Source organism: Acanthisitta chloris, unplaced genomic scaffold (assembly GCF_000695815.1).
Source record: "Acanthisitta chloris isolate BGI_N310 unplaced genomic scaffold, ASM69581v1 scaffold5990, whole genome shotgun sequence".
NCBI lineage: Eukaryota > Metazoa > Chordata > Aves > Passeriformes > Acanthisittidae > Acanthisitta > Acanthisitta chloris.
The window spans coordinates 1-15,182 of record NW_008652085.1 but is presented as its reverse complement, the minus strand read 5'-3'; the positions used below and the strand labels follow the sequence as shown (position 1 = coordinate 15,182).

Below are 15,182 nucleotides of genomic sequence, written 5' to 3'. Positions count from 1 at the left end.
GCAGCGAGAATCGCTGGGCTCTGCGTCCCCCCGACATTCCCATTTCACTGTCTTTTTCAGAAAGGGTTTGGGGTTCGGGTGTTGTTGTGTTCTGGAGTTTGTTGTTTTGGGGTTTGTTGTTTTGGTTCGTTTGGTCTTTATTGCATAGACGCGTGGATATCATCTTAGATATCGAAGACATAGACAAACAGACTCGTTCTGTGGTCTTGAAAACAATCTAACTAGACATGAAATCAAGACCAGTTGAAATGCAGAAGAAACTACCACTTTATACTCCACATTTTACTGTTTGATAATGCCAGTAGTGTTGTCTATATTCAGTAATATGTTGGAGGAATTATAAGTGATGCCTGAAATTGCGTTGATGCCTACCAGAATCTCTTAAAAGGAACATCCAAGATTTTTGTGCCAGAAAACTGCAGAGAGACAAAGCTCACTAGTTGTAATTCATCTTGTGGTTTGTACTAAAGCTGCAGAAGCAGTAATAAATTGTCACATAGAGATGTAGGTACAGTAGCAAGAAATCCAGTATTCTGTTTGAACATCTATTGTTTCTAATTGATTCTCTAACTTCATACCTTAGCACTGGCAAAAATGAACTGCAATGTATTATTTTAAATTACAGAGGAGTAGTTGGGGAGGGGGAAATTTTATGCAGCTGCCAGACTTGTCAACTCTACCCTACAGAAGCAGGAGGTGAGCATAGCTGGGGACAGTTAAGATGTTCAAACCGAGTCTGCTTTATTTTTCCATAATCGTATGTGACTTGCATTTTAGAAATACATACAGAAGTCTACAGTGTTGCATTCCAGTTAGTGATTTCTTAAATTCAGACTATTTTTTACATGTTATCTCTGATAATATTATTTGTGTAAGAGTGTCTAGCCCTGGCTTAGACTAGAAAAAAGGATGATTATTTTTCAAGCTTTTTTTCAACACACAATAGCTACTCTTAAATCCCACTTATTTAATCCCCTACAGTAAGTGCTATCTTCAGACACGTTTGCTGACAGTGCTGATATATATTCAGCAATTCTGGAGGTTGCCTTTTTGTTAATAGCCTCCTCCTTCTAGGGAAGGGCAGAGGTATTGCCCTGGAGAGAATTAGAAAGGCTGCACATCAAAAGTAGGCGCGTGGAGTTTACACACACTTTTGCCACTTACATGTTAACTTACCTAAGGGTTTACTTTCTGGGAATGCAGTGTCTGATAGGAAATTACTTAGAAACATTTGGAAAATTATTAGTGATAGTCTAAAGCTGCTGCAGATGAGCCATCTCACCCTCCAGCTAAGCTAGCAGGCAATTTGGATTTTTTCCTCAATTTCTGAGTTTTGTAACTTAGGAAATGAAAACCCTTTCCCCATGGTAAAGCACTACAGTTCTTTGAGAAATCTCTAGTTATTTGTGACATTCACTCTTCAGCCATTTAGCTGGCAGGTGCTTCAGAATAATCTCCAGACTGTTGATAATAAACAGGTAGTTCTCAGGTGCATAAAGTAAAGCTATTCTTACTCAAGTTCACTTTGGACACAAACACAGGAAGAATCTGAGCTTGAAAGGTGAATGTTTTCATCATGTTGTCGGTGTGATATACAGCATTTTACAACAGAAATTTAAGTGAATGATTGCTTCAGCCACACATCCCATCAGGAGGCACGTGGTATTTGTATCCACATGTTTTTAGTAACAGACTTGCACTGCCTTTGAGGGACTGTCCTGTGGAATTTAGAAATTATATTGCCACGTAGTGCTTATTAATACAATACTTCGTTCAAGAGTCAGCTAAAGTTTTCAAAAGGTTAGACTCTATCCAAACAATTTAATATGTTGTTTGTGAGTTTTGTTATTTAAAACTCCAAATCTGCTTTCTATGTAGATACATTTAGTTTCTTCTCTGACTAATGGCCAGATGAGTCATCATATTAAAAGATTGTTTTTCAGTCTGTTTTGACAAGCATATCTGTCACAAGGCTCTGAAGAAAGAAATAAATAAGGTTGTGAATAACTACTAGGGTTTGGGTTTTTTTGTTCTCAGTGTTGACTGCAATTGATTTATCAGCTACTTTTGTAGTACATTTGACACCATAGAGGTATTACTAGTTAATCATTACTATGAATTAATATGGGGCTAATTAAAAAATTTCTGTATCTGCTGTAGGTGGGATTTCCATACAGCACTTAGTGAGGGCTGTTGTAAGAGATTTTGTGAATCTGGCCTGTCTGCCAAAAAGCTTTTCCTAGCAGACTGTGGGTATGTAAAAAGGCTGAAATGTTCCAAGTTTCTTGTGCCTACACTAATTCTGAATTGGTGGTGAATGAAGAATGAGAATGAGAAGTAGTAGGGTGAGGGAATATCATGAATGAAAAATAAACATCACTGTTTTTTTCTTCCTTCTGAAACCAGCACCCACAGCTGGCGATGAAATAATTTTTAATATCTTAATCCTAACTTCATCTATTATCCTCCATTTCTGGCATTGCCAAATGAATTCTTTTTCTTGCTCTGTCATTGCTTTGAACTGCACCCCACTAATGGCTGGGAGATTTTAACAGGGAGACTTCTAGGATTGTGCAAGTATCCACGTAGATCTGATGTGTTGCCCAGTCAGCAGAAGAACCATAAGAAGCAGATAAACTTTCACGATGGTCCCACAACAAAACTAGACTGCTAATGGCTTCAAGAAATGACTCTGGCCTAAGACAGACTTGTGCATTAGTCACTTGTGGGTGCTAGATAGCAACTCAGTCATTTCTAGTTTAGCAAAAAACATGTTGCTGTAACTGCATATGGCAAGAAGTTTCTCTCAAGTCCAAGGTTACAGGACCTTTTTCTGGGATCGGATGCTCCATAGTGCTCCATTTTGCCCAGATACCTAGACAATATGATGGGAGGGGGAGAGAGGAAATGAGAATGACTTCTTAGGAAGCTGCATCTGTGTCTACACAGCTATTCCTGAGGAACATGAGCTGCTACTGCAGGTCCAGGCAGCCCCTATGCTAAACTGCTAGTTATGTTTCTCTCTCTGGAATGACCTGTAACAAGTGTAAAGTCCTGTCAGTCTTTCTTACTCCCTGGATACCAGCTCCTGCATTCATGCAGCAAAGAGGCTTAAGGAATCATGGCTGCATCAAGTTGGAAAACTCACTCGCTGGTATGTGACACTACTCATGAAGCACATAAAAGGTCAAGGCTTTGTTTAATAGCTTCATACTAAAAAATATGTGTACTATGTGTAGTACCAAGTGCCTCTGCACCTTCATTTTGTGTTTTGGTGTAGGATTTGAGCTGGCAGAGCATTTTCAAGACCTTAGTGTATATGTCTCATTGTTCTACACTGAGATCAGCTTTTGAAATGAGTCAGGACCTTCTTACTCTGACTAGAAAGTTTGCTCCTCTGGGCTGGCCTGCTGCCTCAGATGGATAGGTGGCACCTGTTCAGTGCCCAAAGTAAGCTGGAACCAGCATTACAGTTATGCCTTTATATTTTGAAAGACTATTTGAATCCACTAATATAAGATGAAGGTGTGTTGATAAAATGATTTAACTGTTTTCCAGTGGTGGAGAAAATGATGACGACTCTGACCAGAACTGGAAACCACCAGAAAATGACCTGATCCAGAAGTTAGTAGCACAGATTGAATATTACTTCTCAGATGAGAACCTTGAGAAAGATGCCTTCCTTCTGAAGCATATCAGAAGAAATAAGAAGGGCTATGTCAGTGTTAAACTCCTCACTTCTTTTAAGAAGGTAAGTGAACTTTTTAAGACTTGGAGTGCCTTGTGTAAGCCTGATGAATCTAAAAACATGAGGAGACATGACAATAACATTTTGTAAAAGTGGGTTTAGTCTTTCTCTGCCTCTCTCAGAGGTTGATTCCGTTTTGCTGTGATGGTTAAGTTTGTTCTCATCCAGAACTTTAATTGCTGAACTCGATGACTGGCTAAGGAAGTCATAGGCTTTTAAGCACATATGCTTTTAAATTATCATTCTGGGAGAGAGGAGAACATAGTAAATGGGACATTAGATAAAATCAATTTTTATGTCAACTACTCATGAGTAGCTGAGTAATCCTGGTAAAGTTACTTTCCTGTCTCTGAGAAGGGTCAGTGAATCTGACCTTTGCAATTGTACGAAGATCCCAAAAATGAAGAGTAGTATAAAGAGGAAAATTCAGTTCAATAGAAGGAAGTCCTAAACTTGGCAACATTTCTTGTTTGGCAAATTTAACAAAATAAACTCCCCAGAACATGCATTTTGATCATGGTTCAGACCTAGATATGGACTGACCAAGCATCACTTGAACAAACTTAATGATTTCCAGTTTGAGCTTTAGTGTCAGCTCCTGTTCTCATTAGATTCAACAGGACATGAGCTTCACAGGAGCTCACTGCTGCCCAGTACAGCAGGGAAACTGTGTACTTTTCACCAGGTCTGCTACATGAACCTTAAGTCCAGGTTTCTGTTTGTAGACTGGAGGATGCATTTGCTTTAGAATTCTGTAATTAGTTTGAGTGGGTTTGATCAGTTTTGGTGCTTAACCTGTGTCTGTCTTCAAGGTGAAACACCTTACCCGTGACTGGAGAACCACAGCCTACGCCCTGAAGTACTCGGACACTCTTGAGCTTAATGATGATAACAAAAAGGTTAGAAGAAATACTCCAGTTCCACTGTTTCCAAGTGAAAACATCCCTACCAGGATGCTGCTAGTGTATGATATCCACATGATTTCTGAGCTGCAGGATCTTAACAAACAAGAAGAAAATGGACGCATGCAAGAAAGGGTGATGGAGCATCTCCTCAAAGCCTTTGTAACTTTTGGTGTCATTTCATCCGTTCGTGTTCTCAAGCCTGGCAGGGATCTGCCACCTGATATCAGGAGGGTCAGCAGTCGGTACACCCAGCTGGGAACTCAGGAATGTGCAATTATAGAGTTTGAGGAAGTGGATGCTGCTGTACGTGCTCATGATTTCATGTGTGCTGAAAAGAAAGAGACTGGCATGAAAGTTGTCCTAATAGGCATGAAACCACCAAAGAAAAAAGTCCCCAAAGACAAGAACCGTGATGAAGATACCAGCAAGAGTCTTAAGAAGACTCGATCCCTTAATAAGAGAGTTGAGGAACTTCAGTTTGTTGGTGATGAATCTTCAGCAAACAGCTCTTCTGACCCAGAGAGTAATCCTACATCACCACTGTCAGGACGCAAACGTACTGCAACCAATCCCATGAGTAATTTGAGCCCTGTCATTCACCCAAACAACCATTTGAGTCCCAATGTGTCACCCAGGTCAAGTCCTTGGAGCAGTCCATCTTCACTAAGAAAAGTAACCAAAAAATCTCCACTGGCTGAAGACAGTAAGCTTAACCCAAGCACTAGCCCTGAAATTCCAAGGAAATGTACAGATTATTCCTCTGATAGCAGCATCACTCCTTCTGGGAGCCCTTGGGTACAGAGAAGAAAAGCCCAAACTCTTACACAAGAGAAGAGTCCTGTCAGCAGTCCCATGCTGGCTCGGAAAACACAAAATGCAGACCGTGTCCCTGTGGGAGTGCTGCGGCTGCCGAAAGGTCCTGACGGCACCAAAGGATTCCACGATGGCTGTGAAAGAAGGAAGGCTGTGAAGAGTGAATAAGCTACTCTTTACAAGCAGGCTCATAAGTCAGCCAACTGATGACCAAGCCTGGTGAAAAACTGTAATCTGTGTGACTGAGTTAACTCAGTATTTTATTTTAAAAGCTTTTTGTATTCATATAGAGACTTTATCATTTGTATATTTTCTCCACAGAACAGGTGAGGTTGGAAGGCATCTCTGGAGATTGCCCAGTCCACCTCTTTTGCTCAGGCTACAGCAGGTCACTGAGGGGTTTGAGTATCTGCAAGGACAGACTCCCCAGCCTGTCTGGGTGATGTGTTCCCATGTTCAGTCACCCACAGAGTACAAAAGTGTTTCCTTACATTCAGGAGCAATTTCCTAGGGTCCAGTTTGTGCCCCTTTTCCTGTTACTGGGTATCGCTGAGAAGAACCTAGTTCCCTCTTCTTTACTCCTTCCCATCAGGCATTTAAACTTGGATGAGATCTGCCCCCAGAGCCCTCTCTTCTCCAGTCTGACCAGTGCTTGCTCTCCAGGCCTCACAGGAGAGCTGTGCCAGCCTTTTAATCAGCTGATGCACTTGGCTAATGCAGTGTCCTTACCTACAGTAATTTTTTTAAATGTCTTTATTTTGAAATGCCTAAATAAAACAGGCATATAAATCATTCATGTAGGTCCATTATTTGCAAAGCTGTGATCCTGAAGAGCAGTGTGTAAATCCTTACAGTTTAACAGTTGTACTGTGAGGAGCTGTGGTACTTTACCAGGCTCATGATAAGGAGTCAAGGTGCTGAAGACTTTCTGTGTTTGCTTCCAAAGGAACTGAGAAATTTATGCCACAGTGAGCAGTTGCTCTCTGCATACATTGCCAAAGCAGTATTGGTTAGTAGGGTCAAAGTGTGTATTTTCACATGATGTGAGTAAAGACTGAGCATTGGAGACTGCTCTGTAAGTGTTCTCTCATATAATCAGATGGAAATAAAAATATTAACTTGGTCTAGATCTATTTTGTTTACCTATTGAGCTGCACCTGAATAGATAACTTAAACCTCATCTTAAACCATATGAAATTCTACTAGTAGTTACTCAAAATTTCCAGTGCATTCAGGGAGAGAAGGTCCTTTGTCCCATTACTGTTGGTTAATTTTGTGGTGATGCTTCACTCTGTGAGTCACAGTCGTTTTTATACAATATTATAAACTAAACAGTGGTTTTGTCACTGCTAACTCAGAATTTAACAAGCAGGCTCAGCAAGAAGTGCTTCAATTAAAATTAACTATACTCCTACCTGAAGCCAGAGAAGGAAACTGCAGTTCCACTTACAATAGTTAAACTCTGGAAAACCAGCCCAGGGACAGTAAGAGGGTTTCAGGTTCTAATGGACAACCTGGGAGCTGTGCATGAAAAAGGTCTCATCAGAGAGTGATTCTTCATTCCAAAAACTCCACATCCTGTCCCATTTCCTAAGTGCAGCACTTCTGCAGTGTAAATAACCACAGTAACACACAGTCAGAATCCTATATACAGGAATCCCAGTTCTGTGGCATTCTTCAGCCACCCACATATATTCTTGGTGCTTTTACTGCACACAAATGGAATCCTCCGAGTTACCTCCTGACTCTCATGACCAGCCAAGACACTATAAATACTGCTCAACACAAAGTGGTGGTTTTTTTTTAAATCAGCAGCACATCTGCAAGTATTGGAGTGACAGGAGAAGTCTTATAGAAGAGTGATTCCAGAACTCGAGATTACATACAACAGCACTGGTTCACTATGTTCCAAGTGCTCCTGTCATTAGTAATCAGGGAAGTTGCTTAATTATCAAACTATGCAGCATCTGTGTGTCACCATGTACCAAACTGTCTGGGGCAGTACTACAGCTAATGCAAGGGAGTGTTTTGAAGACATAAGTGGAAATATTGAGAATTATATGTAGTAGTCCATAATGTTAAAAATCTCTAAGACACCTGATGCTTGCAGGAAAACAAAAAGTGAAAACTATCAGCCTTTACCAGGGCTATGCTCTCTGAAGGAACTCTTCTACATGGCACATTCCATGTGAAAACCTTAAAAACCAAACCTACTTCTGTATAACAGTAACAATTTGCAATTAAGTCTCAGATACTAATTATGAGTCTTATTTTGCTTTAGAAAGTTTTGTACAATACAATGAACACTGAGGATGACTCCTCAGTAAATAAACACAAAGTCAAGTTTTTCTTCAATAGTAAACCAGATTGTTACTGAAGTTATTAGAAGGCCATAACCCAGGATTTTACAAGAGAATGCAATTTTACTGCAGTCCTAAGATATACCTAACAAACATTCCAAAAAGCTGTTCCACCTGTCTTTAGAGAACTTTTCAATAAGAAAGGAAAAGAATACATTTATCATGGTCATTATTTTTGTTAAAAGAAAATGCAGACAAGCACAATCAAACAGCAAATGATAATGTCATCAGTGAAACTATTTGGAAAGTAAATAAAAGTACTGTTTATAGAGAAAAAGTCAACACAAGGTCTTAATCTGGTTCAAATATGTAAACCCACAGTTCTCCTCCACATAATTTCCCTGCATCTCCAAAAGGAATGTTTCCTCTTTGCAAAACATTCTGTGGAAACCTCAGGTAGCCACAGACATACCAACTTATCTGCTATCCTCCTCCCCAGCCTTTTTATTTCTTATTTTTTTCATTTCTTATTGCCACTTCGGAGCCAGAACAACTACTTTATGCTGACAGTATTACAAAAGGCCAAAACAGAAGTCACAAACACCATTTGTATCCTTGGCTTTACATTCAGTATTCCTTGCAGAGCCCAGAACGTTTGCTTGTTTAATTAATCAACATAAAAATACTGTAGGTAGGAAATAGCTTCTCTCTGGATACTTCCTGCAGTAGCCAGCACTGCCTGGCATTGGACACTGCTGCATGTGTATGCTCAGAGCCATTTTGAGCTCTCAGGACCAAAATGCACAGATGTGCATGGCCAGGGCAGGCTGAGCTCTGTCTCTGCCCAGAGCAGGGAGCTCTGTTTGCTGCCAGAACACAGGGGGTGCAGCTGGCAGGCAGCAGGTTTGCTCCAGGGACTCACCCTCTGGAATCCTGCAGCAAGTGACACCCTTCTGTAGAGTTCAAACACACACATGCACAGCTGGAAGTAGTGGTTTTGAAAACACAGAGGTCGAAGCTATTTTTATTACTTTTTTTTTTTACAGAAACAGACAGCAATTCTAAAAAGCATTTTAAGAATGAGACCACTTTGCCAAGGAGCTCACAGTCACCGAAGGCGTTCAAGGTTCTTAACTTGGTCTACACAACACCAGTGCTGCCTGCACCAGTAGGCACCCCCAGATGCTACACAGTCCACAGCAGCTTCACTCATACATGCACAGCAATAAAACCAGATGCAATGTTTAATTCTTTTGGAACAAATATTTCCTTCTCCCTGAGTTTGTTTCTGCCTTCACATTCAATCCACTGCTCATAATCTGAGAACAATACAAAGCCCAAATACACACAACACATCTCAACTGCTTGGCAGAATGTTGCTAACAGAGACACTTTCAACACCAACAGAAGTGCCTTCATTTTGTTCCAGCTCTCAAATATTATATTTTGATGACATATTTCAACTAAGTAATTTTATAAAAATGTCCTATCAGCTGGAGAGACACAACGTGACAACACGTTTGGAGTTTTAGCCACTGGTTGAGAGCCCTTCCCAACTACACAATAACATTATTTCTGTCCCCAAAGGATCCACTCCTGTTGTCTTCATTTTGCACTGGCAGTTTGTGGCTGGGTTTATAACCCTGAAGTCAAAAAAAGCTGGGACTGCAGTACAAAATGCTTAGTAACTCAGCTAATACACCCGAGCTGTTTAGAACAACAACAGTCTGATTAGTCAAACAGAGCTGGCTTCAGTTTACACCACTGTTCCCTTAGCTTGGATTTCACAGCACTTGAAGCAAAAATATAGTTTATTGAGTCATAGGAAAGATCCCACATCTGTGACCGAGTCAGATCAAATGTGTTTGCAACGAGCTCATATTCGTGCGATAGGTCGGTTGCAAAGACACCTTTATCATCAGTCTGGAGTTCAATGGGAAAAAAAGAAAGAGAAGTTTAAATTAGTTCCTCTGCGTCAATACCTACACCAGTTTTATCCTGCTGTCTCACATCTTATCCCACAGTTCTTTCAACTGTGCGTAATCATTTCATTCTTTGCCCTATTTTCACTCAAAATGGATAAATAATTCAAACATGCAAGAACATTTCTCGACGTGATGGCACAATTTATCAAGGAAATAGGATTTCCCATTAAAATTGCTAAAAAGATGACTATCAAATGCTGCATACATTCAAGCCATGTCCATATGTGCAGGTCTCCTTATTCCTCTTTGCCCTTTCCTCAGATCTAGGAGCTGTAGCACACTCTGTATCCCTGCACCTTCAGGGAAGAAACTCTCTCACCCTTTAGACAATAAACCTTTGAGGTTTATTTGAATAATAAGCACAGTGTTCTAAAATATATAAACAAACAATGCTACAGATTCTGGGGTTAAACTAACAGGATGATAGTAAATTCCTGCCAATGGCAGCACAAGTACTTGGCACCTCAATGTTTAAGGACCTTCATGAGCTCTCAAGAGAACACAAGAACTCTCACCCAACACAATGAACACCCAGGTAAGCACAAGCATATGTGCAAGCATGGACCCATGTGTTTTAAGAGAAATCTGTCAGTATCCAAACAGCTATGAAGTTCATTGCATGTACAGCTGATCCTCTTATCCACTCAGATAATCCAGACTGGCTTTACAACAGAACCAAGAGAAAGACTATCAGTTCCCATTTATATTACAAGCATTTCTCAAACAGAACATTCTGATCTCCTAAAAGCAAATGATTTACTACAAGGTCCTAAGCTTTAAGTCACCTCTGATCTATAAAAAGGAGAGATAATTCTCCAACTTCACATGAGTTTGGCTCTTTGACAAAATATATGGTTAAAATAAGAAAACTTACACAAAGCACTGCAGGATGGCCCATGCTGTACCAGTACCCAAAGTGGTGTTTGTCACAGGAAGGCACTGTCTGAGTTTTGATGTTTGATGTCATGCAAAGTTCTAAGAGGAAAATAAAAAGAGGAGATGTATCAAAGAGACGTGTTTACTTGTTAATTGACTTATTTCTGTTCCTGAATAAAAATTAAAATAATCTATTTTTGTTTCCTTGATTTTCTATGCTTCTGTGGTAATTTCTTGTGAGGAAATCACTTTCTTCTGGGTATAAAATCTAGGGAGCTTGCAAACCAGATACAGAATCACCACACAGACTTGCAGAGAAACTCTAAGTTATGATTTAGTTTTGATTTCGTCTGAGACATCAACTGTTGCCTGCTGCCACCAATGTCAAAAACCCCCAAAGCTTTACAAGCAAACCTTCACAGGCAGTTAGTTCTCTCAGGTACACTGCCAGGTGTGCCTCAGTCATCCCTGGGCAAAGAGCAGTGGCAGTCCCTGGGTGTTCTGTCAATTGATGGGGATGACAGAAATAACACAGACACCAGCGAAAAGAATAGGCTTGTTTTACTATTGGTGTTTTAAAGTAATAGAAAAATGAATAAAGTATTTACATATAAAGTTAGTTTTCTAAGCTCTAATACAAACAGCACAAACAGCACCAAAGACAATAAGAAAGGTAATGCACCTAATCATTAGTACATACAGGAAATAACAGATGAATAACTAAAGATGAAGTAATATTCATTATCTTTTTCCTTACCACAGATGAATAACTAAAGATGAAGTAATACTCAATATCTTTTTCCTTACCGATAGGTATTTGATTCTGTCGAACAAGTGACACTAACTCTTCTGAACCTGCTGCTGCAGAGTTGAGAAATGTTCCATGTCCAATTCTGTCAGGAGGCAAGCCCAGCAGAATTTTGGTCTCCTCTTCTTGATTTGGAATCTAGGGAGGATATATTTTACATTCTGTCAAGGCAGCATAGAACAAACAGCACATTAAATAATTACAATGGACTTCAAGATCTATTTTCACAGCATATTTTCTCCAAAGGAAGGTGCTACTGAAATAGAAATGAGTATAAATAGTCCTGCTTGATTTCCTGAAGAAATAAAATCATCTTCAGTATTTATCAGGCTCATCAGAGTAAACTCCAGCCACCACTTCAGCAGATTGTATGGCAAAGCCCAGCTCTTTCTACTGATACAAGCAGAGCCAACAGAACTCACTACTTATGAAACTGAAGATTTCACTGTTCATGACTTTTGATATAACACCAGGAAGAAAACAGCAGATCTCTTAGAATGTTACTAATTTCAATTTCATACCTAACCCTGCAACAGATACAGCACAGGAAGCAATAATTTGGCCGTTAGGATTCAGAAGAGATTGCTGAAGATCTCTTCTTGTTTTCTTCTCTCTTGTCAAATGCCCCAAACCATGACTACTTTGGACTGAAAAGTTCAAAATGCACAGAAGGTGATTTTGGTTTCATCAAGATCTTCATAAAATGGGAGTTACAGAAAAGCACCAAAATAAAGAGAACTTTTACCTCAGACAGATGCAATGCCAGCTTTAGACCTGCTTTCTTTCCTTCTGACAGTGCTTCCAAAAAATCTTGGCCACGTCCTGCCTTGAAGACACAAACACATCACCATTCTACAGCTTATCTGACAAAACTCCTGCCATTACCATAATTAAGAAGTCTAGCAATATCAAAACACTTCATTCAAATATAGTTACACTGAATTATTTCTGTTTTCCCATTCCTTGGATCCTGAATGCAGCAATTCACATAAACCTTCTGCCATACAGGTGTGATTCAGGCAAATGGGGCAAACATCAGTAGCTCAAGATAATTATCCAAGACTTAGAAGTCAACTTTTATACATCTACCACCTAGAGCTATTTCTCTTCAACTTGACAACAGTCCTCAAACATTTTTGCTTTCTTAATACAGGATAAGCCTTTGGTGCAGCTAAACAAAATTTAAACTAGTGTCAACGTGCCTCAACCCAGTCTGTCTGACTGGGCCAGCTCAGTTACAGACACTTCCCAGGTAAACATTGCTAACCAGTGGCTCTTTTCTCAGAATCACGTTAGTCTATTGTTCAAGTACCTGCCCCTTACAGCAACAGGCAGTGAGACTACAGACAATCCATTCCAACTAGCAATAAACATCAGATAAAAACTTCTAAGAACAAAGCACAGTTAGAACCTCTTGCTGTTACACAACACTATGTATTTATCTTCACGAACAGCCAAAATAAACCAAAAACTTACGGTGGGATCACCACTGAAGTCAAGTCCTACTACAACCCCGTCACTGGAAAGCAGGAACTCTTCAGCAAGCTTAACAGTCTGCTTAGCAACTGCTGGGCCACTTCTTCTGTTTATTGCTATTAACAGCCTAGCAGAGAAATGAATGTAATTAATTACACACAAACTGTAACATCAGGAGCTCAACACATCTCATACCAACAGAAATGGCACTTCACATCCTTCATGGCCGAGTATAAAAAGCATATATATAAAATTATGCAGTGTATATGTAACAAATATAATGTGTGCATATATATATACACTATATATATAAAATTTGTATAGGAAACTGTTCAAGGAATGCAAGCACCAAAGTGCAGTGTACACAAACAGATAACAGGGCTGGCCTGTGACATGCAATAGCACACATGAAGAATGTGAATTCTTCAGCTTCCACAAATAAAACTAGTAGGGGTAGCTAGTGAGATGATAAAAGACAGGCCAGCAACTCCCTCCATGCAACCACTGACACGTTCTGAAATATCCCTGCTGGCCAGGACCAGCTCTCCTTTACAGCACTCTGCTTGCACTTGCAATCAAGCAAAATCTTTGCAATGCTGCTAGGCTGTGCAAAAGCAGCCTTTAATTCAAATGCCATGAAAAACATTTCTTTTCCTGAAAATGTTGCAGATAATGGTCAGAACTAAAGCCAAGAAGTTTGACTCTGTTTTTAAACTAGATTACATGGAATGGAAATACGTCATTCATATGGAAACCTGAATTTTTATCTTCTTTTTACTGCTAGAGAAAGAAACCCAGTAAAACTTTCTTTCCTACGCAAACATGACCGAGCATCAGGCAACACACAACCTTGCAACAAAGTTACTCCACATTCTTTATTTACCTTACATCTATATCCAAGCCATCTTCTTGACACTGCTTTATTCCCTCAAGTACAGTTTCAACATACATCCTTTTGGTCATACCTACAAACAAATGCACACATTTGCAGCAATCATATTGGAATTAATTTGACTATATTGCAGATCCAGCTCTCTAGCCTCCTAAGCTTCATTGCAGACCCAGCTCTCTAGCCTCCTAAATTTCATTTTGCATATTTGATTCTAGCCCACAGCCTCCTAACCCATATCATTCTAACTCTGCCTGCAAATACAGCTTCACTATGAAGCATACATTTGAACTAAACCTTCTCCTAGGCATCTGGAAAAATGAAAACAACTTTGTGTGAACCAGAGAGTAGCAATAGGACTTCTTTTATATGTTTCTATTAAACACATAGAAGATTAAATAAAAACTAAAGCAACAAAAATAAAATCTATCAGCTATTAAAAATATGAGCAGATTCAGATGGCATAATCAAGGTAATAACCCAAACTCTTGAGTAGTAGAGTTACAGCCAACACATTTTTGTCCTCAAAAATCTAATAGTACAGTGACATGCTTATACATGGTTAAATCTTTGGTTTCATACTTAAAGGATATTTTTATTGAGCCAACTGAATTTCACTTTACTTGTTATTAACATAGCCTTGAACTAAGTCTTACAGCACATCAAACTTAGAAATTAAAAACCAGAAGAGACTGTACCTGTGGACTTTTCCTCTCTTGGAGTGCTCCTCAATTCCAGATACTTGACACCATCATCAGCAAACTCTTTAATGACATCTTTAGTTATCTGATTAAGTAACAGTGTATTCAACATCACAAAAGGAATGCTCATAATTGGTTATATTTTCCTTTACAACTAGCAGACCCAGTTATTTTTCTGTTGTGATATTTTCCTTTACAACTAGCAGACCCAATTATTTTTCTGTTGTGAAAACACATGCAATGTTGTGAAAACACATGCAATGTTTTCAGGCCCAATGTATTTTTAGTGCTCTCCATCTGTGGAAATACTGTCCCACAGTAATATTTAGTGCTCTCCATCTGTGGAAATACTATCCCACAGTATTACAGACAGTAATTATTCTGACCTTCAATTGAAGGGATTTTTGATGTCATTACAATGCTGTTAATCCAAATGATTATTCTGACCTTCAATTGAAGGGATTCTTGATGCCATTACAATGCTGTTAATCCAAATTATTTTGACTGTATCACTTGCTTGTTTTAAGCAAACTTTTAATTAACTTACCAGTAAAATATCTTCAGTTCTAGTGGTAACCTGATAGATGAACTGAAACACCTGAAAACATCTAAAATAGAAGCAAAAATAATTATTGGACGAACATTGAATGAGTATTAAGAAATAAAAAAATCTACACTTTG

At 39.3% G+C, this 15,182-nt stretch overlaps 2 protein-coding genes across 2 annotated transcripts; one reads left to right on the top strand and one right to left on the bottom strand.

Moving 5' to 3' along the window:
- Window positions 1–1,074: 1,074 nt before the first annotated feature.
- LARP6 (La ribonucleoprotein domain family, member 6) lies at window positions 1,075–5,634 on the top strand (the record flags this gene model as incomplete). The annotated part of the gene is made up of 3 exons (XM_009075780.1): window positions 1,075–1,130; window positions 3,559–3,751; window positions 4,561–5,634. Coding segments are annotated over 3 exons (1,323 nt in total), but the record flags the coding sequence as incomplete, so codon positions are not given.
- A 3,838-nt stretch (window positions 5,635–9,472) lies between these two features.
- On the bottom strand, window positions 9,473–15,109 carry ADAL (adenosine deaminase-like; the record flags this gene model as incomplete). The annotated part of the gene is made up of 8 exons (XM_009075769.1): window positions 9,473–9,689; window positions 10,626–10,726; window positions 11,435–11,573; window positions 12,181–12,261; window positions 12,912–13,038; window positions 13,795–13,876; window positions 14,499–14,586; window positions 15,049–15,109. Coding segments are annotated over 8 exons (871 nt in total), but the record flags the coding sequence as incomplete, so codon positions are not given.
- Window positions 15,110–15,182: the final 73 nt, after the last annotated feature.